At 36.9% G+C, this 26071-nt stretch overlaps 3 protein-coding genes across 4 annotated transcripts; all 3 read right to left on the reverse strand.

The window, feature by feature from the left end:
* Positions 1-1130: 1130 nt before the first annotated feature.
* LOC307150429 (uncharacterized protein) lies at positions 1131-5340 on the reverse strand. Its single transcript, XM_079857666.1, has 3 exons — positions 4587-5340; positions 3208-3328; positions 1131-3031 (listed from the first exon to the last, which is right to left on the reverse strand). Exons 1-3 carry the CDS (start codon positions 5159-5161, stop codon positions 2291-2293), a joined length of 1437 nt encoding a protein of 478 aa, XP_079713792.1. The 5' UTR covers positions 5162-5340; the 3' UTR covers positions 1131-2290.
* A 2582-nt stretch (positions 5341-7922) lies between these two features.
* On the reverse strand, positions 7923-9952 carry LOC307150431 (solute carrier family 46 member 2; the record flags this gene model as incomplete). The annotated part of the gene is made up of 3 exons (XM_079857671.1): positions 7923-8084; positions 8257-8340; positions 9001-9952. 3 exons carry the CDS (start codon positions 9950-9952, stop codon positions 7924-7926), a joined length of 1197 nt encoding a protein of 398 aa, XP_079713797.1. The 3' UTR covers position 7923.
* Positions 9953-12705: 2753 nt separating this feature from the next.
* On the reverse strand, positions 12706-20706 carry misp (mitotic spindle positioning). 2 transcript variants are annotated; one of them, XM_079856892.1, is made up of 5 exons: positions 20631-20706; positions 16115-18503; positions 15207-15448; positions 13776-13814; positions 12706-13694 (listed from the first exon to the last, which is right to left on the reverse strand). In XM_079856892.1, exons 2-5 carry the CDS (start codon positions 18363-18365, stop codon positions 13608-13610), a joined length of 2619 nt encoding a protein of 872 aa, XP_079713018.1. In that variant the 5' UTR covers positions 18366-18503; positions 20631-20706; the 3' UTR covers positions 12706-13607. The 2 variants fall into 2 exon arrangements, with proteins under 2 accessions (XP_079713018.1, XP_079713017.1); XM_079856891.1 differs by lacking the exon at positions 20631-20706 and adding an exon at positions 19482-19637.
* Positions 20707-26071: the final 5365 nt, after the last annotated feature.

A 26071-nucleotide genomic window follows, 5' to 3' on the forward strand; every position in this document is an offset into this window, starting at 1 on the left:
GCTCGGTGATTGGTCAACCCTAGAAAATAGTGGGAGTATAAGACACGAGGAGGATTGTGATTGGATAAGACGAGTTGAAAGCAAAGGGCGGTTACAGTTGAGGAGGGAGACATTGCGTGTCGTGCATCCTAGTATTGTTCTGCGTGTTTGAAGAATGGAGTATTCACTAATGGAATAAGTTTTAATTTTGTTCAATAAACGGATTAACCTGTTATTTTGCCAGAGTAATAATAACTTGACTTGATAAAATAGATTAATTATGTATTTAATGGTATACCAATTATTTTAACATAATAGAATACACGTGATCACTCTTGTCCACAGTTTTTAATAAGTCTAAACAGCCAATGGAAAACTAGACACAACAACAGCAGACTGAAAGCTAATCTAACCGGTTACATGAATATTTAAGTTTGAAGTGGTAGCAGAAATCCATTATGTCTGATTAGGGATTTGATTACTGTTTCCACAAAAATACTAAAAGATGATGTGAAATATAGCCTAAAGGCTCTCTCTCTCTATATATATATATATATATGTAAATTAAATTGATAAAGGTTCCAGCATCACCGATACTGGCCAGAGTAGGACTATGATGAAGGATCTAGTCTCTTTTAGATAAAATACTGTAACTGGCCTTTGATCCGTCACACAGTCTTATGAACAGAATCTTATTTAGTTGGAATGCTGTCAGTTAGATTTAAGCGCCTCAGATATCAAAGGCTCCATGATCTCATTGATGTCTCAGAGCCTTTGCAGTGAGTCTTTTGCGACCACCTGGCTGAGGAGTCTTTACTGTCATTTCCCTCTTTTCACAGACCAACATTAAAACAAGCAAATAAAAACATTTTTGGTTTGATGGAACCATGTTGTATTCAAGGAAATGTAAAAGCCCTACATTAAAGTTTATAGAAATCTTGGTGATTTCACATGTCTGATCTAAAATAACAGTTTCAATTTGAACCTGTAAAATGGTTTACAAGCTTTGCATGTCTTGTCCAAAAGGACTATGGGACAAGGAGAGCTTTGGCATCAAGTATCATCATCAATAATTACCTGTTTGTCACACTCAGGAAATTACTTTTCCCCCTGTGCCGTAGGAGACGCACCTGCTTAAAGCTAAATAATAGATGGGGGGGGGGGGGGGGACAATACCTTCATTGTCTCCAAGGTAGCTAAATGAATCATCACATGATCTGGCCAGGTAAAAAATAGGCCAGAGCAGAGGCCTAGCAATCAGTAAGGCCTTTACATTACAGTGGTGTACAAGAGAAGCTTTATAAAGTTATTTATATTTAAAGAAACATTTCTTTATATTTAGGTGTTTACAGAAAAGTTAAAGGGATAGTTCACCCAAAAATGGAAATTCAGTTGATGGGCCACATCTACTTCCATAGTGTTTTGTTTTTGTTTTGTGTTCATACTATGTAAGTCAATGGGGCCCCATCAACTTTTTGGTAACCCATATTCTTCAAAATATCTTCTTTTGTGTTCAGCAGAAGAAAGAAATTCATATAGGTTTGAACAACTTGAGTAAATGATGACAGGATTTTCATTTTTGGGTGAACTATCCCTTTAAGTGTTACATGTTTATATCATAGTGTTATACAGGAAAAGTTTTATAAATTTATTCATCTTTACATATTTCTATTACAGTGGTGTCCAGGACACACATTAAAGTTATTTACATTTACTTTGATCTACATTGATGCAGTGTTTCTGTAAACATAAATAACTTTATAAAGCTTTTCCTGTAAACTGTAAACATGTAAATATAAATATCTTTTATACCATGTTATTTATATTAACATGTTTCCATTTCAGTGGTGTAAAGGAAACACATTATAAACTTATTTATAGGTTTACAGAAACATTGCATAAAAGTTATATGTATGTTGCGTTAACATTTATGCAGTGTTTCTGTAAACATTAATAACTTTATACAGCTTTCCCGTACACCACTGTGAAAGTGTAAATAACTTTGACACCGCGTTTCTGTATTTACGTTATTTTTACATGTTTACATTACAGTGATGTACAGGAAAGGCTTTACAAAGTTATTCATTAGTTTACAGAAAAACTGTAAATTAATTTATATTTACACGATTACATTGTTTTTTTGCATGCCCCTCTAAAGTTGTGTATGTTTACAGAAACACTATGAAAATTATTCATATTTACATGCTTACAGAAACACTGTATCAGAGTTATTAATATTTACATGTTTACATTTATCTACAGTTACATGAATCCTTTGATCTAATCCCCAACAGCAAGTTTTGTCTAGTCTTTAATCCTTTGCCCATGCTTGTAACAAAGGGCCATTCTGGTAGTTTGTAAGGAGGCAAGCAACAGTGTGTAGCTGGTTGATGGTCCAGATGTTGGAGAGAGGGATGACTGTATCAAACAGCTGGTGTTGCCTCGCTCTGCAGATGAGGAGCTCAATGTAGACCCTCAGCCGAGCAATGGATTGAGTCTCCTTCACCTCATTAGCTGGGAACTCTTCCTGCTTGAACAGGTAAGCAGGTCTGTAAACTTTGCATGGTACACAGTCATCTACAAAAAAACCTTTGTCGACCATAATGGCCATTCCAGGTTTCAGGAGCGACATAATCCCAGACTGCCTCAGAAGTTCACTGTCACTGACAGATCCTGCACACAAGGATGACACAAAAGTGACTGCACCATGTGGTGCTATGCCAATTAACCCCTTGAAGGAGCGCTGGGACTCTTCACCTTGAAGCCGGAGAGAGGATGGTGTTCGGCAACGCAGCTCTATGCAGTCAATCACTACTTGTGTGTCTGGGTAGTCTTTGAATTCCTTTGGCATTTGAGCCTTGACCGCCTCCTCAGACATCCAGACGCGCACAGATCCAAGAATGGTGTAGAGAAAATTGGCCCATTTTGTAATTATTTGACTCGCGGTGGACTGGTGGATGTTGAATCTGTGGCCCAGATCCCTCTTTGTTAGCCCAATTGAGAGATGGACCATGAAGAGAAAAAACTCATCTACAGGCTGCAAGGACTGATACTGTTAAAATAACAAAATTGGAGAAGTGTATGTGTATGTTTATACAGCGAAAGTAACATTAGAATCTATTCTATACACTAGAAATCTATTTCCACTTTCTATTCTCACATGTATTTAATATATAGCATAATAAATGATAATTATAGAGTTGTAAATTGCATAAAGTAATTATTTACAGATGCACTGTCTGATGCTCCATCTTCACTTTTTGTTGTTGCTCTGGTCAAACGAAGCATGTTGTGGGATGCAGGCTCTATCAGTCTCCAGAACGCCATCAAGTGGTTGTAAGTCGCAAACCTACACGAGATGTGGGACATGTTTGAGATAATATAGCATACACCAACAAATGTAATGCACAAACTAGAGTTGTAGCTTACTTTTTGTTAAGAGCAAAATATAAGGCTTTAGGAACTATAAATCCTTGTGAAAAAGAAGTATTTGTTATAACAGAAATAATAGCCTATTGTAATAATAACTGATTGAATGTAATGTTTTCAGATAATTGACTGCGCATCATTTACAATTAAATGAAAATGTATTTAGTACAGGCTTACATTACAATAAGTTGAACTTAAAAGTGCTTTTTGACATTCTTAAATAGGACTTAAGTACATCTTTGTATGTCATATTAGAATTGTATTTAATTTACTGACAAGCATTTATGGTAAACTAAAAAATATATATACATTAATAGCATTTCTATTGAAATCTGTGTGTCATGTATTTAAATATATTTGAAATTGCACATTTGTAATGTTGCAATTTAGTACATTTAAAATATATATTAACTTTAAATGTAATATCAAATCACTACAGTTAATTATAATCAAGTGCTTGCTTTTAATGTGCTTAACTATGTTTGTCAACACATCAACAAAAAAAAAAGTTGACATTACAAAGTGCACTTTTTATGTGTTTTCAGAAACAAGTCATCAATTTTGGGTAAATTACTACAAAAAAAAGTAATTAATTTCAGCTACAATATATTCAAAAGTGTAATCAATACAAGGGTACAGTTGAAAAATACAGAAGTAGACAAGAGAGCGCTTTTAAATGTTTTCAAATAAATAATATAAATTGCAAATAAATTATTCTTGAACTGACCAAAGGGAGAAGGTTACATTAAAAGAATACATTTTAACATTAGGCTTACAATTTTGATGTTAAATCCACTATTGTTTTATATAGGATTATTCTAGTCTATACAGTATTTAATGCAATTACATCAAAACTGTAAATTACAGAAAAATTAAGGGCAATCCCTTACTTTACTTTAATTAAGGGATAAGTAATTAAATTACAGAGATTCATTCATGCATTACACTCAACACTGTGTGTCATGAAAGTGTCGCCTACTCTTTAGGAAAAGTTAAGTGGCATATTTGTATCATTATTATACAATGCAAGTACAGTTTTTTGTAAACTGCAAGTGCAAGTGCACATTCAATACAATTAAGCGAAATTCTTTTAACATATGTATTATTAAAAGACCAGAAGAGTAGTTATAGTTTCAGAATACCAATGTGTGTTATGCTGTTTACGTTTTAGAGCTTACCTCGTGTAAAACCTTATGTCATCGTCAGATGCAGCAAATCGCCCCAAACAAAATCTCTGAAGCACAGTCAACTCTGCCACCTGTCTCCTCAGGCTCTCCACCTGCTTTCGGAGATCTTCGTTCTGATCCACAGCCAGATTAACCTGGGCTGGAGATGAGCAATAATCATGATCCCGATGCGGGAAGTCCGTAGGCACGCGATCCTCTTTCAAATGAATGAAAACTTTCCTCCTCTTGCGTAACTCTGTGCGATTTGGTGCCGGAGTGGAATCGTTCCTCGGGAACACTGTGGGCACAGCGCCCTTCTTCAGTAGCCGGCGCGCTGTAGGAGTCGATGGCTCAATCAAATCATCACTCTTGAAGTGACGACTGCAGACTCTTGTATTAGGACTAACGTTCAAATCCTCACGCCCGACATTCAGAAGCCACTTTTTCCGTATTTCGTCGTCCAAAGGGAAACTATGGAAACTTATCACCGAATTAAACCTTGAGGACATTTTACAGAACGGGACACAACAATATCGAGACGATGCACCACCTTCACGCCGAAGGTATTTAAAGCCTTTTGAGCTCATTACTAAAACGATATATTTGAAAATAATATATTAAAAGTGCATGTTAACAATATATGTATTATGCAATGATATATCAATTTGTTTGTGATCGATAGTTAACTTAAATATGTCAGAAAGAGTTTACTACTAGCCTACTACCACAGTTTGTCATCAGTGAATACTATACCGGAAGCTCGAGTAGACACTGAAAGTTTAGCGGAAATACGTAGGCAGTAGGCATATGGCAAGCCGATTTAGCATTTAACCAATTTAATCCCACATTTTTTTCCCAGAGATATGAATTTGTATGGTATTTGTCAGGAAATTAAACAATGTCAATTATGTAAAAATAATAATAATTGAAAAGTCCATTGAAAAATGTGACCCGTAGAACACATCGAGGTCTATGGTGTTAATGCATTTACAAACTGGCAAACCACCAGCAATTAGACTGGTTTAAATAGTTGAAATTTGTGTTTTATTACATTAACAAAGAAGTATTAGCCCCTTTCACACAGCAACCCCGGTAAATTACCAGAATTACTTTTCCGGTAAATACACAAATATGTTGCTCACACAAGCAACGGCATTCTGACTTTTTACCGGTAAGACACCATTCACACTTTAGCACCAAAATACCAGGTAAATTCTGTGATCTCAGTCATCGAAAACTATCTTTAAATGCTGTGCCGTTATAAGAACTTTATGCTTGGCCCAAAGCAGAGTTCTTACGTCAGCGCCATCTGACTTAGTATGTGCTCATACCGGAAATCTTCATTCTGCGTTCACACAGAGCACATTACCTGTAATTTATGGGTAATGTTACAACTTTCCTTACTGGTAAATTGACATATGGCATGTTTATTAAAACATTTAGGAAGTGACAGAAGCAATAGAAGCAGACTCAGAAGAAAATAACTATCAGAAAAGTATTAAGTTTTTATTCTGTTTCAACAGATGACAATATTCTCGTTTTCTTTTCTTTTTTTAAAAAACTCTTTATGACTCCTCTGTCGGTCATTACAGTCGATCTGATTTAATCCAGCTTGGCGAACCAACAGTGGGTGACTATAACCAAGCAGACTGTGATGAGGTGCATCATTCTTTCTTTTGAGGGGGTTGGGAAGTTAGTGTTTTTGATTAAAGATTACAAGGACACATGAATAATAATTAAAAAAAAATAAAAAATAAATAAAAAGAATTATGTGCACGGATAAATGATAAATTATAATTTAATAAACACTGCCAGCTATAAAAACATTTTTTTTTTATTTGAATCGTCTCACATTAGGATTACAGAGATATCTCTAATTATCATTCTGACTTCAAATTATAAATATTACTCCTCAAAATACAATCCATGAATAAAATCAAACCAAAGTTTTCTAAACTAATTCTGCTTGCCATAGTAGGTCGTGCATAGACGATTTGGTGATGCCATGTGGCAGCTGTTGGACATTACAAATAAAACACACCTGAACCAAAACATTAATTGAATTTGGAGAAAAAAACTTTATTAGTGAACTGCAGAACCCCATACTCATGCTGTTACAATATAGCCAACTTGGGAACATCATGACTGAGCAGCCAACCAACAAGCAACAAGCTCTTTAAATGAGGTTTATTGAGAATAACCCATACAGGAAGCACATACTATTTATTGTAACAATATACACCATCTGTAATGCTGCTCTCTAACAATAAAATCATGTAATTAACAAGATAGAAATATATGGAGGGTTATATAGAAAGTGTTGGTTCACCGTAAAATGAAAATTGAATCATAATTTTCTCATCCTGGTTATGTTCTAATACCGAATGCCCTTCTTTCTTTGCCGGACTACAAAAGGCTTGTGTTCGTCCATATAATGACAGTGAATAGTGACCAGGTAAAGAAGTTATCGCATTCACATCTGGCAACTGTCATTCTGACTGTCATCTGACAACCGGAGTTCCAGTCCGGAGATATTCTACTCACAGTTAAGAAAGCACACAGATCATTTTTGGGGATTTCTAGGCATTGTATTTCTGTTGTGTTTTTATTCATCTTAATTTCTCACAACTTTTGTGCTTTTTCTGGGCAAGTCAGATTGAACTGTGGCGCTAATAGAGTCTCATGAACGCACACGTCACATTATAGCTTTGCACAGAAGACCAAAGGCCAAGGTCAGGATTTTTGTTAAATAATACATTAAATTTCAGTTTTTTGTTGTTTGTTACCAAATAGATACTATGGAGGTCAAAAGGGTTCATCAACTGTTTGGTTACAGACATTCATCAAAATATCTTCCTTTGTGTTGAGGGTGAGTAAATGACGACAGAATTTTCGTTTTTAAGTTAACTATTCCTTTAATTTTCATTTTAGGTTAGGGTATCTCTTTAAGGCACATGGTGATGGGGAAAAATGACATGTGAAGAAAAATTGTATTTCAATGCTTTTGCATTCACTTGCAAAACTTTTGTGACATAAGATGGGAGGAATAACTATATTTCAGTGCTTTTGCAAGTGAACGCAAAGTTTCATGAGGATGCAAAACTTTGGTGAGAGAACGCAAAGTGTCACATGGAATGCAAACGCAAAAGCATTGAATCATATATTTTCAATCACCATATCTCATTAGGGGCTCAAAATTAATTACAACAGACACATTTTCATGTTCTCAGGTTCCATGTTCTCTGCCACTTAGATAACTGAAAAACAAAATAAGTAACTGTTACTACGCATGATCTGAGAAGAAACCACCAAAAAGCGTTTGCTGTTGTTTTTTGAACGGTAGATTTACTTACATGATCGGGACGGCACTAACGTAACTAATGGCACAGGAGAGGAGGAAGCAGAAGCCACTGAACCAGCCGAGAGTAAGTGGGTAAATGGAGGTGAAAAAGACATTAGACAAGAGGTCAGTCACAGCCAGAACCAGCTGGAGCAGCCCAAAAACTCGCCCTGCCAAGAGAAACAGCAGATGACTCTCATGAAGTCAAATAACATGCATTATGACTTCAAATATATGGCTTGTACTTAGTTGAAGTACATTCTAATCGACTTCCATATATGGCCTGCTAGAATAGTTACTTCTCTGTCTTTAGTATTTGTTTCTGTGCAGTTGTGACTTTACCATATTGCTGAGGAGGCAGATTCTTGGACAGCATTGCTCGCAGAGTTGGCATGGGAACACAGGCGAACATCATGATTCCTCTAGCTGTTTGAAACAACACATCTCAATGCAGAAACATATTAAAACCAAAGCAGCTTTACAATGATGATTTTTTTATATTGCACAATATTGTTGGTCATGTTGGACTTCTGACACCTAGTAGCGTAGATGCAGCGTCACGGACATGTAAATCTTTTGCCCTCTTGCAAAATTCGCAATTGGGTTGATTCCTATTGAAATGACTAGATTTCGTCTGCAAAAATTCGCTAAACTGATCTTTAAACTCCTAGTTAACTCATTGTCCACAGCAATATTCAAGGGTCCCATTATTTTTGTTCTGTTGTTTACTGTTTGATAGTCCAATTTCTACCTGATAAAATATTTTAGAGCTTGGCATAACTAAAAATGTATATTCAGTATAAAAAAGATTTTATTAATTTACATGACAATTTACATGACCATGTAAAAGAAGATATTTTGAAGAATATGGGTTACCAAACAGTTGATGGGCCCCATTGACTTCCATAGTGAAAAAAATATTGTGGAAGTCAATGGGGTTCATCAACTGTTTGGTAACCCATATTCTTCAAAATATTTTCTTTTGTGAAAGAAGTTCATAAAGGTTTGGAACAACTCAAGGGTGAGTAAATGATTTTCATTTGAATTTTTCATTTTTGTGTGAACTACCCCTTAAAACCAACTTACCCAGGAAGTAGACCCAGCTTTCTATTGCAAATGTCATGATTGCCATCCCTGTGCAGTTGGACACAATCCCCAGAAGAGTGAGGGCTGTGTCCCCCAACACATTGAACAGAATCACAACCCCTAAGAAGCTGCTGAGGTACATGGCACTAGTGGCGGCCCTGCCATATCCTGCCCACACCGAGTCCCAGCTCAGAGGGGGCTTCAGTACATACAGCTGGAGCACATTTTCTGCCCCGATCACGCCTAACATGAACAGCACCATGGCTGTCATTAGCATGCCTATGGAGACTCGATCCATCATGTTCCCACTTTCGGATTCAGTCAGCAACGGCTCTCCCTCGGACTGGGAACATCTCAAGTCAGAGAAGGCAAACACAGTGTATAGTAGTGCCACAACACTGACAAGAATTGCTGTCAGGAGGAGAATTGATGGTCCCATCTGGTACAGATATCCAGACAGGAGACCTCCCACGACCCCTGCAACCCCAAAACAGAAGTCCACGATGTTGAGTTTAAGAGTGCGTTTGCACTGCTTCGAACTCAGAGATGCCAGGGCAGCCACCCCGGCCCAGAACATTGGCCCGCCTCCACTCAAACCATGCAGCAAAGAGCCCAAGTACAGAAACTCCAGAGGAACATCACAGTACATGAAGATGACAAGCATAAACATGCCCAAAACTGAACCCATTTGAGAGGCCACCAGGAAGACTTTAGGTCCATGACGGTCTGCCATGCGGCTCAGTGGTATAATGGACAACATGGCCGCCACTGAGGATAACACACTCTGAATAAGAAGAAAGCGTGAGGATAACGCCTGTGCTTGATCACTGTCTCCTCGTGTTGCCCTCAGCGAATGGTTGTACACAGTCTGCGTGAGGGCCATCTCAAAGAAGGACGTCCCCAGTTTATTTATGACAACCACTGGCTCCACTAAAGTCAGAATGGCCCCCATTTGATTGGCAGACCTTTAAGACAAAAGATAAGCCTTATATATATTAGTGCTGTCAATCTATTTAAAAAAAAAGAATTAATTAGCTTAATCACACATTTGTTTCTTAAATGAATCATGAATAATCAAGTTTTTTGTCTCAAAATTCTGCAAATGAAATGAGCAATCATAGCAATTCAACATTACAGTATAATTGAAAGCCATCATTTTTAACATTTTTTTTAACAACTTTTAATTTAATTTAACTTAAAACAATCCTCACATAAAACCATTATAATAAATGTCACATTTAGTTATTGATTTTTTTTTTTTTTTTGACCCATGTAACCTTTATAAATATGTTATGACATCAACATGTTACATACCAGTGAAATTTCTCGGTTCCAATTTTTATACCACGACAAACAATATTGGCCTAGCTACTATAAAGTTTTTTTTTTTTTTAAAGACAAGAAAACAGTCAGTAATAAAATATGAATGCATAAACAAATTACAAGCAATAACACAAACTATTGGAGTAAAGTTTGTGAACAAACTTTGATGTTTAAAAAGCTTGAAGCAGTTTTAAGTTGCTAGGGTGTTCTGAATGATTGCTAGGCGGTTGCTAGGATGTTCTGGGTGGTTGCTAAGTGCCTGCACTCAGAAAAGTAACACGTACCATGTGACGGCGATACTAAGTGCAAGCACTTATATTTTTGTTATTGGTTCAGCCTTGTCAAGTACTCCGGTCATTGTTTTCCTTGTTGTTTTTTTTTTTTTAAGTAAACTAGACATATGACATCCTTGTAAGCGTCTCAATTTACTAGAACTTTCACTAACATTGATTAACATTAATGACAAAGACTGCAGCAGGTATATTAAGCTGCTGTCACTTTAAGACCTAATGCAACATGACATGACACGGATTTGACACACAATTGATTTTCTAACAAATCTTTTTTCAAGACCTTCAATTCAAAATCCTAACTCATTTTAAAACTCATTTGAGACTGTGCTTATGAGGATACTCACCAAAAACGGGCATTATATATGTATGTATGTATGTATGTATGTATACCAAATATTCTCAAATCAAAATGGCCCCTTTTAGTATAATTGTAAAATGTCCAACTTCAGGTTGTAGTACATATGTCTTTTTGTTTTACAATCTCTCCAGATTTTTTTTTATATAGAAAACATTTAGGAAGCAACTTTAAGGTGTGTGTCTACAGAATAAAGCAATAAAGTAATAAAGTATAAAATAGGATAAAGTAAAAAATAAACTTCCAAAAATAAAGCCACCTGGAGAAATATTCACTGTAGTAAAAAAGTGTGACAACTATCCCATATCTTTCCATATTATTGACATTAATGTTGCATGGAAATAAATAGAAAGAGAACAACAGTACACGCTGAAGTAAGCCTATGTTGTCTTCACATGGACCAAAGATTAAGATTGATCATCTTCTAAATCAAAATTATAAATAAAATATGTCATCTCACTGATTATACACACAATAGCAGATGTTATGCATTTACACTCATGCATTTAAATGCTAGTACAGGCTAATATGAAAATTAATGTTAAAATACAAAAAGAAATCTCACAATATACTCACAGGTTTTATCTACTGGAAATGGATTTTAATTGATGTGAAAGCGTGGAAAGCCCCGCTTGGCATTGAACTTAGTTTAAATCAGGATAGAAGCTGTGTGATTGAAGTGAAAGTGATTTTAAAAGGAAACCTGTTGCTGCTTGTGAATGCATCTACTGTACCATGAGATTCCCTCAATTTCACCTCGGACAGCTTAAAAACAAAGTGTGATATCAATACACAGGGGTTCGTTCAGAGGTGGTTTTGAGTCTTGTCTAGCATCTGTGGCTTCATTTAATCTGTTCTGCTGTTGTGTAGACATATTTATGACACTCCCACTGAATTACCAAACAATTAAGCATATTACGTTGCAAGGATTTAGAGAAAAATCATGTTAATAGAGTTTATTCACTAGGGGGCGCTGTAGTGCCATAGTCATACATGTGCTGGCATTCAAAGAAAAAACAACAACAACAACAGAACACCACATTTAACTTGAATTTAACAGAAATATTGCACAGAGGTATTCATTAGATGGACTGGAGCCTGAGACCATGTGAAGAAAAGATTATTCTGCAGGTGTATCAGATTTTGACAGTGCTTAATTAGTGGGATGAGAATATTGGTGGAACTTGTTAAGTAGTAGTTAGCAAACAAGTCAAGACACTCGGTATAAATGTATAATTTGATTGTTTTGTTTTTTTTATATAACTTTTTTTTTTTCACAATTACTAGACTAGTGTTTTGCAACCTTTTTTGTCTATGTGTCCCAACATAATTAATAAGGCTCAAGTACACCTTCATAAACACCAAACATTCAGCTTAGCTCATACATACTTATAAAGTCAGTCATTATTTATGTTGAAAAAAAGAAACAATAAAAAAATAATACTGTGACTGTAAAACCGACTCAGCAAATGTATAAAACCCTTTTTCCTTTTCCATTATGTTTGATTTCCTTAAAAGTGAGAAGTGATACAAATATTATAAAATTTATCTCAATTAGTTTAATCTATTTTTGTTCTCTCTTTCGCTTATCATCTTTTGCAGTACCACTGGTTGGGAATCACTCTCCAGGCCCTTGAATCTTGTAGCAAATCTTATATTCTACAAAAATATAATAAATATTTTTGACTAAATGAAACATCTCTACTAAAATCAAGCATTTTATTATATATTTTTAATATTAGTGTATTATCATTATTTTTTATTATTAGGTTAACAACACAGAATACATCTATTAAGTTAATTTAGATATACTAGACTATTATTGAAACAAAACTCTTCTGAGTGATGATGACATAACTTACAATGTATAATCTTTAAGTAGATTGTAATTTTTTTTCTTTAAAAAGACAATTCTCATATCACATTTACAATACTGCAAAAATCTCCAGAGCAACTTTTTGAATCTTCAAAATTCAATACAAAAGGAATATTCTATTAATATTTTACATTTTTCAGTAAAAAGCAAGATTCAACATTATTTCAAAACAAAGACCACTTTGTTAGATCAACAGGCTTGTGTGTGTTAATGAGTTCATGTCCAGGTCCAGATTTCTTAGGCCCTCCTCTTTACGTATGGAAACTGGCTCTGTGATTATACTTTTCTTAATTTGTTTTATTCCTCATGTAAAAAGCAAGCTGACCTGTCCATTTAAGCACTGATGAAGGTCAATGAATAATCTGCACTACAGTTTGATCTTTTATTTTCATTTTTTATAAATGTGTATTTTTAAAAGAATAAAGGATGATTAAATGTTACTGTTAATGTACTGGGAGGAGAAATAGATAAAGAAAGTTTTCATTATTGAATTTGCTAGAACTTCTCTGCAGAAGCGAATGCATGCAAATTCACCCCAAGCAGGCAAGATGCTCTCCACACCTATACTATTTCCACCATGCCAGTTGATTCTAAACAGCCAGCAAAACTGTGAAAGAGATGCCCATCCATGTTTCACGTTCATTGACTTTATATGGTGAGGTGGCACAAGTAGTGTGTCTGTAAGTGCAATTTGGTATTAAAACTAGTCCTGTCTGAAGATGATTTCAGGTGTGCATCCTGTTATATCGATGATGATTCATTAGCTCCCCTGGTTGGCGTACATGCCCGCCTCCCACTGCAGGGCTCGTTGGTTTTTATGCCTTGTTACACGGGTGGCCTCTACGACCTGCGGAGAAACCACTGTTACACAACATGATCAAACTGGATCTTTATCAGAGGGCACTTGACATAGAAAACCTCATCTCACCTCATTGTTTACGGCATCAACAGGTTGGATCCCAGCGTACTAAGAGACAATGAGGAAAGAAAAATGTATAAATTATATATTTTTTTTATCGTCTCTAAATACATTGTTAAAACTGTATCTATTGTATATATGTATTTTACTAAATTTGATATTATTCAAAGATATATTACTTTTTTTTTTCTTCCTTGGATTTGGGATTTGGAATTTGGAATGACATTAAAAGGATAGTTCACCCAAAAATGAAAATTAGATGATTAAAGCTGCAGTCCGTAGTTTTTCCGAAATCTGCAATTGCAGTTATTTGCGGAATTATCAACTTTATGTGGGTTGTGCCTCAGCACGGCACAGCTCGGATGAATACAATTTTTTGAAGGGAATGTGCGGCTGTCAGTCACCGCGCCGGTGTGGATACTGTCATTCGGAATCACAGATTCTACTTTTTGGAAGTATGACCAACATAAGAATTTTCACATGAAAATGTCAACTGAACAAGTAAGTAACATCCACTTTTGTTCTGACCAACTAAGGGTAAAAAGCATTGCAGTAAATCGCGGTGATTAAATCTAACGATTGCTTATCATCACATCAAACCGTGCAAATTATACTTTGTTCTCATATTGTTAATGTTAACAACATCAGCATTGCGTGACTACATTTAATGTGTATTAGGGCTACCTGTAGTTCAGTTTCCATTTCTGTGCAGTCTAATTTCTAATTGTCATACCAACAAATTAATGTTCCTTAGAACTGGTTCTTACCTGTCCAGCAGAAAAAAAGTCTCTGTGTCCATTTTGAACCCCTTCAAAACACGGAGTTTACGCCACCTTACAAAAGCCCTTCCGATATTTATCCTTGTTTTCGCATGGGCCCGGTTGCAGTCTTTTTTTTTATGTAGCCATTCTGAGTCTTTTGCATTTTACAACGGGTGAATCTCCAGTTGTCACTGGTGACTGTCGTTTGAACCTTTCTGGATCCGCCATCAAATTGATAAGTTTAATTATATCAAGTGCTGTGAGAAAAGGCTATATCTCCACCTCCAACATCCTCACACACAACATAGCCTACTAGCCGGGACACCTTCTTTATGTGTACAGATATGACGCAATGACGCAAAGACATGCTCAAATTTCCCGCAGAAATCCACCAGTACCACTGGAGTTAAAAACATTATTACAAGCTTACCGTTTTGAATCGAGCTAAGGCAAGCAGATAGTTTTGAACACTGGCTGGTTATGTACTTGCTCAAACATTTATTTTGGATAGTATTTAACCCAAAAAAGTTACGGACTGCAGCTTTAAATGATGACACAATTTTAATTTTTTGGACTAACTATCCCTTTAAGGGCTATTTACTTAGGAGCTTTGTGATATTAAAGTGTTTCCTGAAAGAAACATGGTAAATGTGAAATTCAGCAGACTGAGTTCACTCACTGCACTTTCTTCCAGCTTCAGTTTGACACGTCTGTCCTCAAAGTCCTTTAGCAGTGTCTCAGTCAGACCTTTCTGGGAGACAGGTGATGACACATCGGCAAGTGTGCTCAAGGGCTTGATGGGGGTTACTCGGGAAACAGTTGGGGACATAGGTTTTGGGCTTCCCCATGGCTGGGGTGTCATAATTGACATAGAGGGCAGTCTGGAACTGGGTCGTTGTGAGGACAACTGTAGACTTTTATCTGGAGAGATAAAGAAAAACAAGTGATTATGATTATGATTCATTCACCTACTCAAACAAGTCATTTGTTTCCCCATTCCTTTTCTCTGGATTACAGTTCAAATGTTTAAATACTGTTTCATGTTTTCCACTGAACATTTTTGAAACAAATACATCTGAACATACTATATATCTGTTGAAATGTAATCTTAATTTCATTGTGGATACAGATTCTGTACTGATAAGTGTACTGTAACCTCGGCCTGACATGAATCCATGGTTTATATGAAGAGGGCCAAGCACCAGCACAAATTATATGGGAAAACAAGACATAGCATCTATGCATTGGATTGTCTGAAAAACAGTCTTTAATTTGAAATGTGCATTTACATCCATAAAGTAAATGATTAATCATTCTTCAGTGAAGCAGAATGCCATGTCATGTCCAAAGTTCAGAAACTAAGTTGGCAATTCTTTTTCATTCCTTTGTGCTGCTGACATCCATAAACATTTAACACTTAAGTTAATCAGTTAGCTATAAACAAGAAAGTTATGAAATGCATTTGCCCCAAATATTGTACAGAATAATAAGACAACAGACAATAGTGCCTATATGCAGTCCCCCTTTGCCCATTTGTTATGTTTATGTTTGCCATGTATTGAGTGCAGTGAGACTGAACAGTTTTACCTGCCATGGATAATCGAGAGACAGAGAAAGTGTCCAGACTCCAGGAATAAGGGTAACTATAATCAGTCTTCTTTTCTGGAATTACAGAATCCACTTCTGCTATGTCCCCACGTGGAGTTTGTGGTGAGAACACAGTTTCCTCACTACTATATAATGGAGACCTGGGTTCAGAGGAAGTAGGCACTGAAGTCATGGGTGCTGAGGGGAGTACTGAGAAAGACTCTCTCAGATTTTGGAGCTCTTGTTCACGCCTGAGGTCCTCTTCAATTTCCTGGCGGATGCTGTCTGGGGCATTCTGCATTTTGGGGCTCCAGTTGGTGTGCTCAAGGTGAGATCTCCTTGTAGGAGCGTACCAACTATTTTTTGTGGGATCCAGTGGGGACGGAATATTTGGAGAGTATAATCTGTTCTTTCCTAACATGCTGTTGTCATTTTCTGCAATCCAGGATGGCTCTTTTTTTGTTCTGAGGTTATTGGTTTGGCTGTCAACACCATTGTCTTTATATACCCTTACTTTAGAATGGTTGTTTTCCTCTGAATATGCACTCATTTGGCTTTGGTTTCCAAAAGTGCTGCTGTCAGTGTTTCTTTGAAGCATAGATTCATTAGGATGTCGATGAGGACAGCAAGGCGAAAGAACCTCCTTTGAATCTGAGATGTCAACTTCATCTACTAGTACAGGTTGCTCTGTAATCCACATGTCATTTTCAGAGACTGCTATTTGCTCTACATCATTTGAGGGACTTTCTCTTAAACTTGTCCTTGTAGATGTGATTACAATTTCATCGGGTTGTGAATCAAATGACTTCTTGTCCTGTACTTGGTTCTCTCGAATATGGTGACTTGAAACACTTTGTGGGTTATGTCGCTGTTTCTCAAGTTCAAGCTCTCTCTGAATAAGGAAACTCACTCGGTTTGTTTCTTTGGCTTTTGCAGCTTTCACCTGTGAAGACGACAGGGTCAGAATTGGCTTTGTCCTAATCTCCACCATCTCTGAATTGTCTGAGCGCAAAATACCCCTTGATCGCCGTAGACTCTCTTCACGTTGTTGGGAAATTCTGATTTCCCTTTGAATGGGAGTCTCATCTGCACTAAACATTGTCATGCTACTTTCCATCTCTGAAATGGAAGGTTCGTTCGAAATGCTCCAATTATTGGTGTAGCCTCCACTTCGGTCACCAAGACCAGAATCAAAATCATCTATGGCACCACTCAGAACACCATCTTCTGGATCCTCAGTCACAGTTACAGTCTTTACTTGTGCCTCTTGTTGTGTTGCTAGTGGGATCTGCTTCTCCTCTAGGCTGTTCTCTTTGCTTACTTGTTTTGGAGTGAAGATGTTGGCTGTTGAGGATAGAGACTGTCCTCGCAATTTAGGGGAGTAAGTAAGCTGCTGAGGGCTCTGTTGGAAGGGATTCTGTTTTGATCTTTCCATCATTAAAAACTGCTTTCGTGCTGCATTGAAATCAATTTGCTCACTGTCTATGGTGCCAGGCTCAACCCTGGCCTGTTCGGCCTTTGCACTCACTGGTTTGTAGCGTAGACTAAACCCATCCAGGAGCCTTTGTGGCATGCTACTGAGGTCCAAATTTTCCAAGGCACTCCACTGCTCTTTAAGGGCAGGGCTATTCTTGGGTGCCTGATTCCGGATGATCTCAATTCGATCTTGATTTTCCTCCTCTTCATTCACTGTGGAGGCATCCTTAACTCTGTAACGGTCATCTCCGTTAGTTTCTTCGAATAGCCTTCCAGGTCTCTTTTCCTCTGTGTACGTCTGCAGCTTAAAGGTGCTCTTCTCCTTCAAGGTATTCAGTTTGGCCTGTCTTTTTGGAGAAATCATGTAGACTTCATTCATCTCTGCTTCTGGGCTTGCTGGGTCATCTACGAAGGAATAGAACCCAACATGTGAGCCTGTGCTGCTGGCAGTTCCAGGGCTGCCGGGGTTGCTTGGGGTATTGGCCATCCAGTCCTCACTGTCACTTCCATCCTCAGACACAGACACTTGTTGGGCCTGGACCATCATGTCTGGGGTGCTTTTACCACTGCCAGATGACCCCTTCACAGTGGGCTGCATGCCTGTTACTGTTATGCTTTCCAAACTGAACCTGAAAGAGTCACCGTTCTGACTGCTACCCCACGTGTTCTCTAGCGACTGTGGTTGAACAGTAGGGCTCAATATGGAGCGCAAATCCGACTGCTCTAGCTTAGGGGAGAAGGGCTTTATTACCCAACGCTTTGGGTTGCTAGTCATGGGGACTAATGGATGGTTTGGGGCAGGCCTGGGAAGTAGAGGTCTCAAATAAGGACGGGAATGGATCACAGCCTGCTCCTCTACTGAGGGGTGTGTGCATGAATCATATGGGTTGACTGTCACAGTTGATGCCTGTCTCTGGGTAACAAAAAAAAAAAAAAAAAAAAAATGAAAGAAAGAAAGAAAACAGATTTACTACTGGAGTGTGTTGAGAGTATCAGATGTTTGACATATATGTGTGTAGTGTGTAAGTAAAAGTGACTAAGTATCTCCAGATATGTAACATACAAAGTTTAAGATGTCTGAGCTAAAAAGGTTTAGCAAGTTGTGTCTAATGAGTGAAAAACATTTACAATGTACATTTAGAATTTTTTTCTGAAACATTTTACACAAAAGGTACACAAAATAATTTAAACCTGTTAAAAAATATAATACATAGAGGGAGATAGTACACTTTCACTTTCAATACACTTGCCCCTTGTGAAAATACACCATAGTTCTTGCAGAGTAACCATGTTTTAACTGTGGTATTTTGTACAATTTTGTTTAATTTCTTTATGTTGATGGCTAACTCCAAGCTAGCACAGGTTTATAGTAACTGTTATTTTAGTGGAAACTATTACCGTGGTCAACTTTAATAGTTTTAAAAACTATAACTACAACTGACATAATTGTTATACAATGCATTTCCATGATTGTTTAGAATGAACATTTCCTCAATTTACCAAAAATAAATTTCCTTACTATAGTAAAATCATGGTAAATTTATATAGTTTCATCAACCCAGCCTACTATTCATCTGAAAAACAATGTTTCTGTTGGACTTTTTTACAGTATACATTAACCCATCTTCTACTTTGTATTAAGACATTTGTCTGTTAATAATACATTCTAAAAATGCAGTCAATGGGTTATTTAAAAGCTATATATTTTATGATTTTTAATAATTAAATTAAATATGTAAGTTTTTAATAAACCTATAAAGAAACAATTTATTTTTTAATAATTTCTGATTATTTAGTCTAATTTAGGTCTAATAACTTCTGATGACAAAAGTATTTGAAAATGTAAATACATCTTCAGTTGGTGATATAGGTTTAAAAAGCTGTCACTCACCTCAAGTTATTGAAGAGATTCGTAATACTCTATATTTTATATAAAATAATTTATCATTGCGGGAAAAATATTTTCTGGTCTGAGTTACTGCATCAAAACAATAGATAAGACTGTCTACTCTGAACAAGCTTACGTAGTTGTAAGGGAGTTTTGCTTACTGCCAGTGTGTGCCCATGTGTGACATTGTGAACTGTGAACCGCTGATAAACTGATTTCCTGGAAACCGCTGCTCTGCCTGTGCTGATTGGCTCAGACTGTTTGAGGGGTGTCCCAAAATGTGCAGAAAATGTACTGAAAATGTACTGTAGCTTTACAGTGTGTTGACCAAAGCATATAATCATGCAAGTGAAATTACAGGGAGTCTTTACCTAATAATTTTTTTTTTTATAAATTTTTTTTATAAAATTACCTAATACCTAATACCACACCAAATGCCTTTGGTGTGAGAGACCCGGGTTCGAATCCACTGTGAGACACCAATGTGTCCCTGAGCAAGACACTTAACCCCTAGTTGCTCCAGAGGCGTGCGACCTCTGACATATATAGCAATTGTAAGTCGCTTTGGATAAAAGCGTCAGCTAAATGAATAAATGTAAATGTAAATGTAATAAAACCTTTTTTTTAACAGTTTGATTTCCAGATCCAAATGCAATTTCATGATGGTGACCCATATTTTAACAACCACTGATAACAGAACAGCCATGTTTTGATAGATGCTCAGTGGAATGTGGAATGGACTCAACATAAAAAGCACAAGTAGGTGCACAAGCTGCTCTTTTATTTTCTTTCAGACAGATGCAATCAAAGTTTTATACTCTATAAAAAAACAATTGTAAGATACATAACCATATTCAACCTGATCAACCTTTAGCGTACAGTGACAATAAAATATCTGAAAGTGAAAACATTCCCGCTATTAAAAAGATTATAATATTGAGATAAGTACTTTTGTCTTTGATAAGTAATTTGTCAAAGTTCTACTCTTTTAATTTACTGGTTACTATATAGGCCACTCTATTCTCTGATTTAGGCATCTTATATATCATGTCTCTCTTACAAATTATCTCACGCTTTTCAAATGAATTTATTCTAACGTAACAAGACTTTCAAAAAAATGTTTTAGCCAAAGAAAAAATTACCAACACTCACCCTCTGACATCAGAAGTGGAATCAGAGCCTGTAGTGTCACATGAAGAAGGCACTTCTGTCTTTACTGCACTGACTTGACAAAGTTCAGCTAATATATCATATATGCAAGCATAGACACACCCCACACCCAGACTGAAGGAGTGCAACAGACTGATAGATTGTGTAATGGGTTTTGAGGAAGAATTGGCACCTGGCAGATTAATATAAAAGCTTATTACTGATCCATCTGTACACAACCATCTGATGGTTAAAATTAGAGATGTTTAACAGGCCTGAATAAATTCATAAACATTCTTGTTAACTACGATGTATCCGTATAGACTGTAGTGAGGAAAACAACAACAGTGCAATTAAAATTAAAGCTGAAGCTGTCATTTGAGCTGTGCAGTGAGGGGAGGATGACACTCATATATTACATTCCAGACTTTATGGCCAAGTAAAAGTCATCCCCAGTAACTTTTTAACTAAAAAAAGTGTCTATTACAGAGTCCTTTCACCTTTGTGCACAAAAGTTTCTGGGAATTGAAAAATGCAAATCCTGACATCTAGTGGATAAGAACACAGCAGTATGGCAGGGGCCATTTACATGACATAATTTTAAACTAAAAACTCAGGCTTAGCCATCATTTCAGAAGTAAGGGGGACAGAAATGTCAGGTGTAATACCAGTTTTTTAGCCTGGCAAGCCAGACCTACATCATGATGTTAGGTCTGGCAACTCTCCATAGACACGGCTCAATCCGAGGGGCGGGATAAACGGCTGTCTTTCAAATTCCCTCTGCACGCAATAGGAGCGCTTCAACCAACCAGAGCGTTTTCCCAACAGTGGAGCTTACGTTAGTTGATAGATTCAACTTTTGAATCTGGCCGGCAAAACTACGAACACATCTTCCTTTTTTAAGAATGACTTAAGTGCCGTTCTTTGCTCTTTTCTCAAAGAAAAACTTAACTCCAAGTCCTCCAGAGTCGCGGCCAAAGCCGATTCGAAAGACTGTTCGCCAGCAGCAGCCGCCATTCTTTGTTTTCAAGTTGCAGGGAACCGACGCAAATCTGTCGTCATTATGTTAAGCCCGCCCCGCCTATACACGATGTGATTGGCCTGACCCAATTTAGGTTTTTACAGCTCCGAAAGTCAATGGAGAGTTGCTAGACTACCCTGGCTGCAAAATACATTTTGCTGCCGCTAGGGTGCGTCTAGATTTCTAGGCTACCAGTTTTTATCTGACCTTTGTCTAATTGACATTTTATTTTTGATCTGATCACTTGCTTTTAATTAGGTAAGAAATAAAATGCACAGCTGAACAACAACCACTAATATCCTCAACAACCACTAATATCCTCATGTATTTTATACAATGTAAAAAAAAAATGATGACAGAATGGCAGAAAATATACAATAGCTATCAAAAGTTTGAAAATATTACACTTGTTTAAAGGGACACCAGGCAAGCCTGAGTCAAGTCAAGTCAAGTCAAGTTTATTTATATAGCGCTTTTCACAATACAGATTGTATCAAAGCAGCTTCACAGTATTAAATTAAAATAATACATCAATGTTTGTTTCTAGTGGAAAACGTCCACGTTTGGTAATGCTGATCAATAGTATTGTTGATTGATTAATTAATTAAATATCCCCAACTGAGCAAGCCAAAGGCAACAGTGGCAAGGAACCGAAAAAAGGTGACCTGATGGAGAAAAAAAAACCCTTTGGAGAACCAAGGCTCAGTCGGGGGCCAGTTCTCCTCTGGCGACTATGAACTAGAGGTCGGATTTAACTGTAAGATTAAAAGTATTATATGAATGCCTGGCTGAAGAGATGCGTCTTTAATCTAGTTTTAAACTGGGAGAGCGAGTCTGAGCAACGAACAGTATCTGGAAGACTATTCCAGAGTTTTGGAGCTAAATGTGAAAATGCTCTCCCTCCTTTGGTGGACCTAGATATCCTAGGTATGACCAAAAGCCTCGAATTTAGTGATCTTAAAGAACGCGATGGATTATAGGGCGATAGAAGGTCCGTTAAATAGACTGGAGCTAAGCCGTTTAGGGCTTTATAAGTCAGTAGCAATACCTTGTAATTAATATGGAACTTTATAGGTAACCAATGTAGTGATGATAAAATTGGTGTTATATGATCATATTTTCTTGATCTAGTAAGAACTCTAGCGGCGACATTTTGGACTAACTGTAGCTTGTTTATTAAGGATGCAGGACAACTGGCTAATAAAGCATTACAGTAATCTAGTCTCAATGTCATGAATGCATGAACTAACTTTTCTGCATCAGAAACTGATAGCATGTTACGTAGCTTAGCAATGTTTCTAAGGTGGAAAAAGGCTGTTCTTGTAACATATGAAATATGATTTTCAAAAGACAGGTTGCAGTCTAGTATAACACCCAGGTCTTTTACTGTAGTGGATAAAGTAACAGGACATCCTACTATGTTAAAGTTTTAGTGTGAGAGGTTTTGTGGGCGGTTTTTTGAACCGATGATTAGTACCTCTGTCTTGTCTGGATTTAATAAAAGAAAATTGTGCGTCATCCAATCTTTTATATCTTTAACACACTCTGTCAATTTGGATAATTTAGCGTTTTCATCTGGCCGTGATGAAATATAGATTTGAGTGTCATCAGCATAACAATGGAAACTAATTCCATGTTTCCTTATAATATTTCCAAGTGGAAGCATATATATTGAGAATAACAGAGGGCCTAACACAGATCCCTGCGGCACTCCATAGTTTACTGGAGTTATGATCGATTTTTCTCCATTTAAATAGACAAAATGGCAGCGGTCAGATAAGTATGATCTGAACCAGCTTAATGCTTGTCCTTGAACACCAGTATAATTTTGTAGTCGATCTAAGAGTATTGTGTGATCTATAGTATCGAACGCAGCACTAAGATCAAGTAAAACTAGTATTGAGATACAGCCTTGGTCAGAAGCTAATAGTAAATCATTTGTGATTTTAACGAGCGCAGTTTCAGTGCTATGATGCGGTCTGAATCCAGACTGAAACTTTTCATAGATGTCATTTTCTTGCAAGAAAGAGCCCAGTTGGGCGGATACAACATTTTCTAGTATTTTAGACATAAAATGAAGATTTGAAATGGGTCTATAATTTGCTAGGTTATTATGATCTAATTGTGGTTTCTTAATGAGTGGTTTTATAACTGCCAGTTTAAATGTTCTTGGAACATGACCTAAAGATAAAGATGAGTTAATAATATTGAGGAGAGGCTCTTCTACTACAGGTACAGACTGATCTCATGAAATGGCGTATGTATGACACGCCAATTCGTATTTCCATTTTTGGCGTGTTATCAACACGCATAATCGCTTTTCAGCGTGTTTATCAACGCCGTTGATTTACGTTACATTACTGTATATAAATATATATGACCTACCCCAACCGCGTCCCTAAACCTACCCATCACTTGGGTTAATACCATTTATGAGTGTTCCCCTACCATCCTAGGAAAAAAAATATTGCTCCCCAGATGTAGATATACATTTTCCTCCGTTTCGCTCGGACATTTAACGGCGTACACATACACGCGGAATCACTCTGACGTTTAACGGCGTACACATACACGCGGAAAGCTCAAAATGCGTATAAATAACACGCCACTTGACTTGAAAGTGGCGTGTATGTTTACGCAAAGTCATGATGTCATGTTGACAGGTAACACTTCTTTCAGTAGTTTAGTGGGTATTGGATCTAATAAACATGTTGTTGTTTTAGATGAAGTGATAAGTTTATTTAACTATTTTTGTTCTATAGTTGTAAAGCACTGTAATTGTTCTTGCAGGGTGATAGTTGAGGCTGAATTATAAGGCGCGATTGAGGACTGAATGTTTACAATTGTGGTTCTGATGTTTTCTATTTTCTCAGTGAAGAACTTCATGAAATCATTGCTACTAAACAGTAACAGAATATTTTGTTCAGGTGACATCTGTTTATTTGTTAGTCTAGCCACGGTGTTAAATAAAAACCTAGGATTGTTTTGGTTGTTTTCTATTAGTTTGCAGAGGTGCTCAGCCCTGGCCGATTTTAGGGCCTTTTTATAACGTGACATACTGTCTTTCCATGCGATTCTAAACACCTCTAAATTAGTTTGTTTCCATTTACGCTCTAAATTACGGGTTTCTCTCTTTAGAACATGCGTAGTATTGTTGTACCAGGGTGCTTTACTTTTCTCTCTGACCTTTTTTAATCTAATGGGTGCAACAATATCCAATTTTCCAGAGAGAATGATGCTCATAGTGCTAGTTAATTCCTCTAGTTCATCTATTTGTTTGGGTTCACTGAGCAGCTGAGACAGATCAAATAAGCTATTTGAAAAATTATCTATGGTGGATGGAAGGATTGTTCTGCCTGATCGATAAAGCGGCGCAGCATGACATATTACAGGAGTATGCAATATGCAAGTTACCATGTAATGGTCAGTGACATCATCACTTTGTGGAATGATGTCTATATCGGTTGGATCGGTTCCATGTGATATAATTAAATCGAGTGTATGATTAAAATGATGAGTTGGTCCTGTAACGTTTTGCTTGACCCCAAAGGAGTTTAATAAATCTGTAAACGCAGCCCCTAACGCATCATTTGGATTATCTACGTGTATGTTAAAATCTCCAACAATTAATGCTTTATCGACATTGACTAATAGGTCTGAGAGAAAATCTGCATAATAGGGATGTTTTTCTAACATCTAAGAGCGTAACATTTAGTACAAGTACTTCAAACGAAATACACTTATAACCCGTTTTCGCCCTGTAATGAGTCTGGTGAGTGTTTTTTCTCTACGAAGCTCCCCTGTCTGGTAGTAAATGCTTTCAAACACACTGTCGTAAAAACGAACTGTTGTCCCTCCCCCCTGGCCATGAGCAACCCAGCTGAGCAGAGGAACCGGCTATTTCAAAACCAGTTATGTCTACCGAGGTAAGTAAAGTAATATTTTCTTTCCAACTGATGGCGAATTTTTTTTTTTTTTTATTGTGTTGTCATGCATACTAGTATTTTTACCGGGAACGAACGATATGAACGAGGCGAACTACTGCTTTCGTGTTTTGTTTTTTTGGGAGAGTGGGCATGAGCATAAAAAATATATATAGGGTGGATTGCCCTAATGTGGGACATTTTTTGCTTTTCAGACTTTTCTAGAATATTACGATGTGAAGACAATACATTAAATCCACATCCAATACCTTTTTGGAATCCTCAGGGGGTTTTCTAATCAAATCAAAAGAGAAAATTCAGATAACCCATTCATAAGAGAAATTATAGACATATTAGTGCTCTTATTGAAAGTCGTCTGAGAAAATCTGCAGCTTCCTAATGTGGGACAGTTGTGTCCCCCAATGTGGGACACTGAAAAAATCTATGATAAAAGACCAAAAATCACATTGATACATGTAGAATAGTAAAATCTTATTTTA

Source organism: Squalius cephalus (assembly GCF_949319135.1).
Source record: "Squalius cephalus genome assembly, chromosome: 22".
Lineage (NCBI taxonomy): Eukaryota > Metazoa > Chordata > Actinopteri > Cypriniformes > Leuciscidae > Squalius > Squalius cephalus.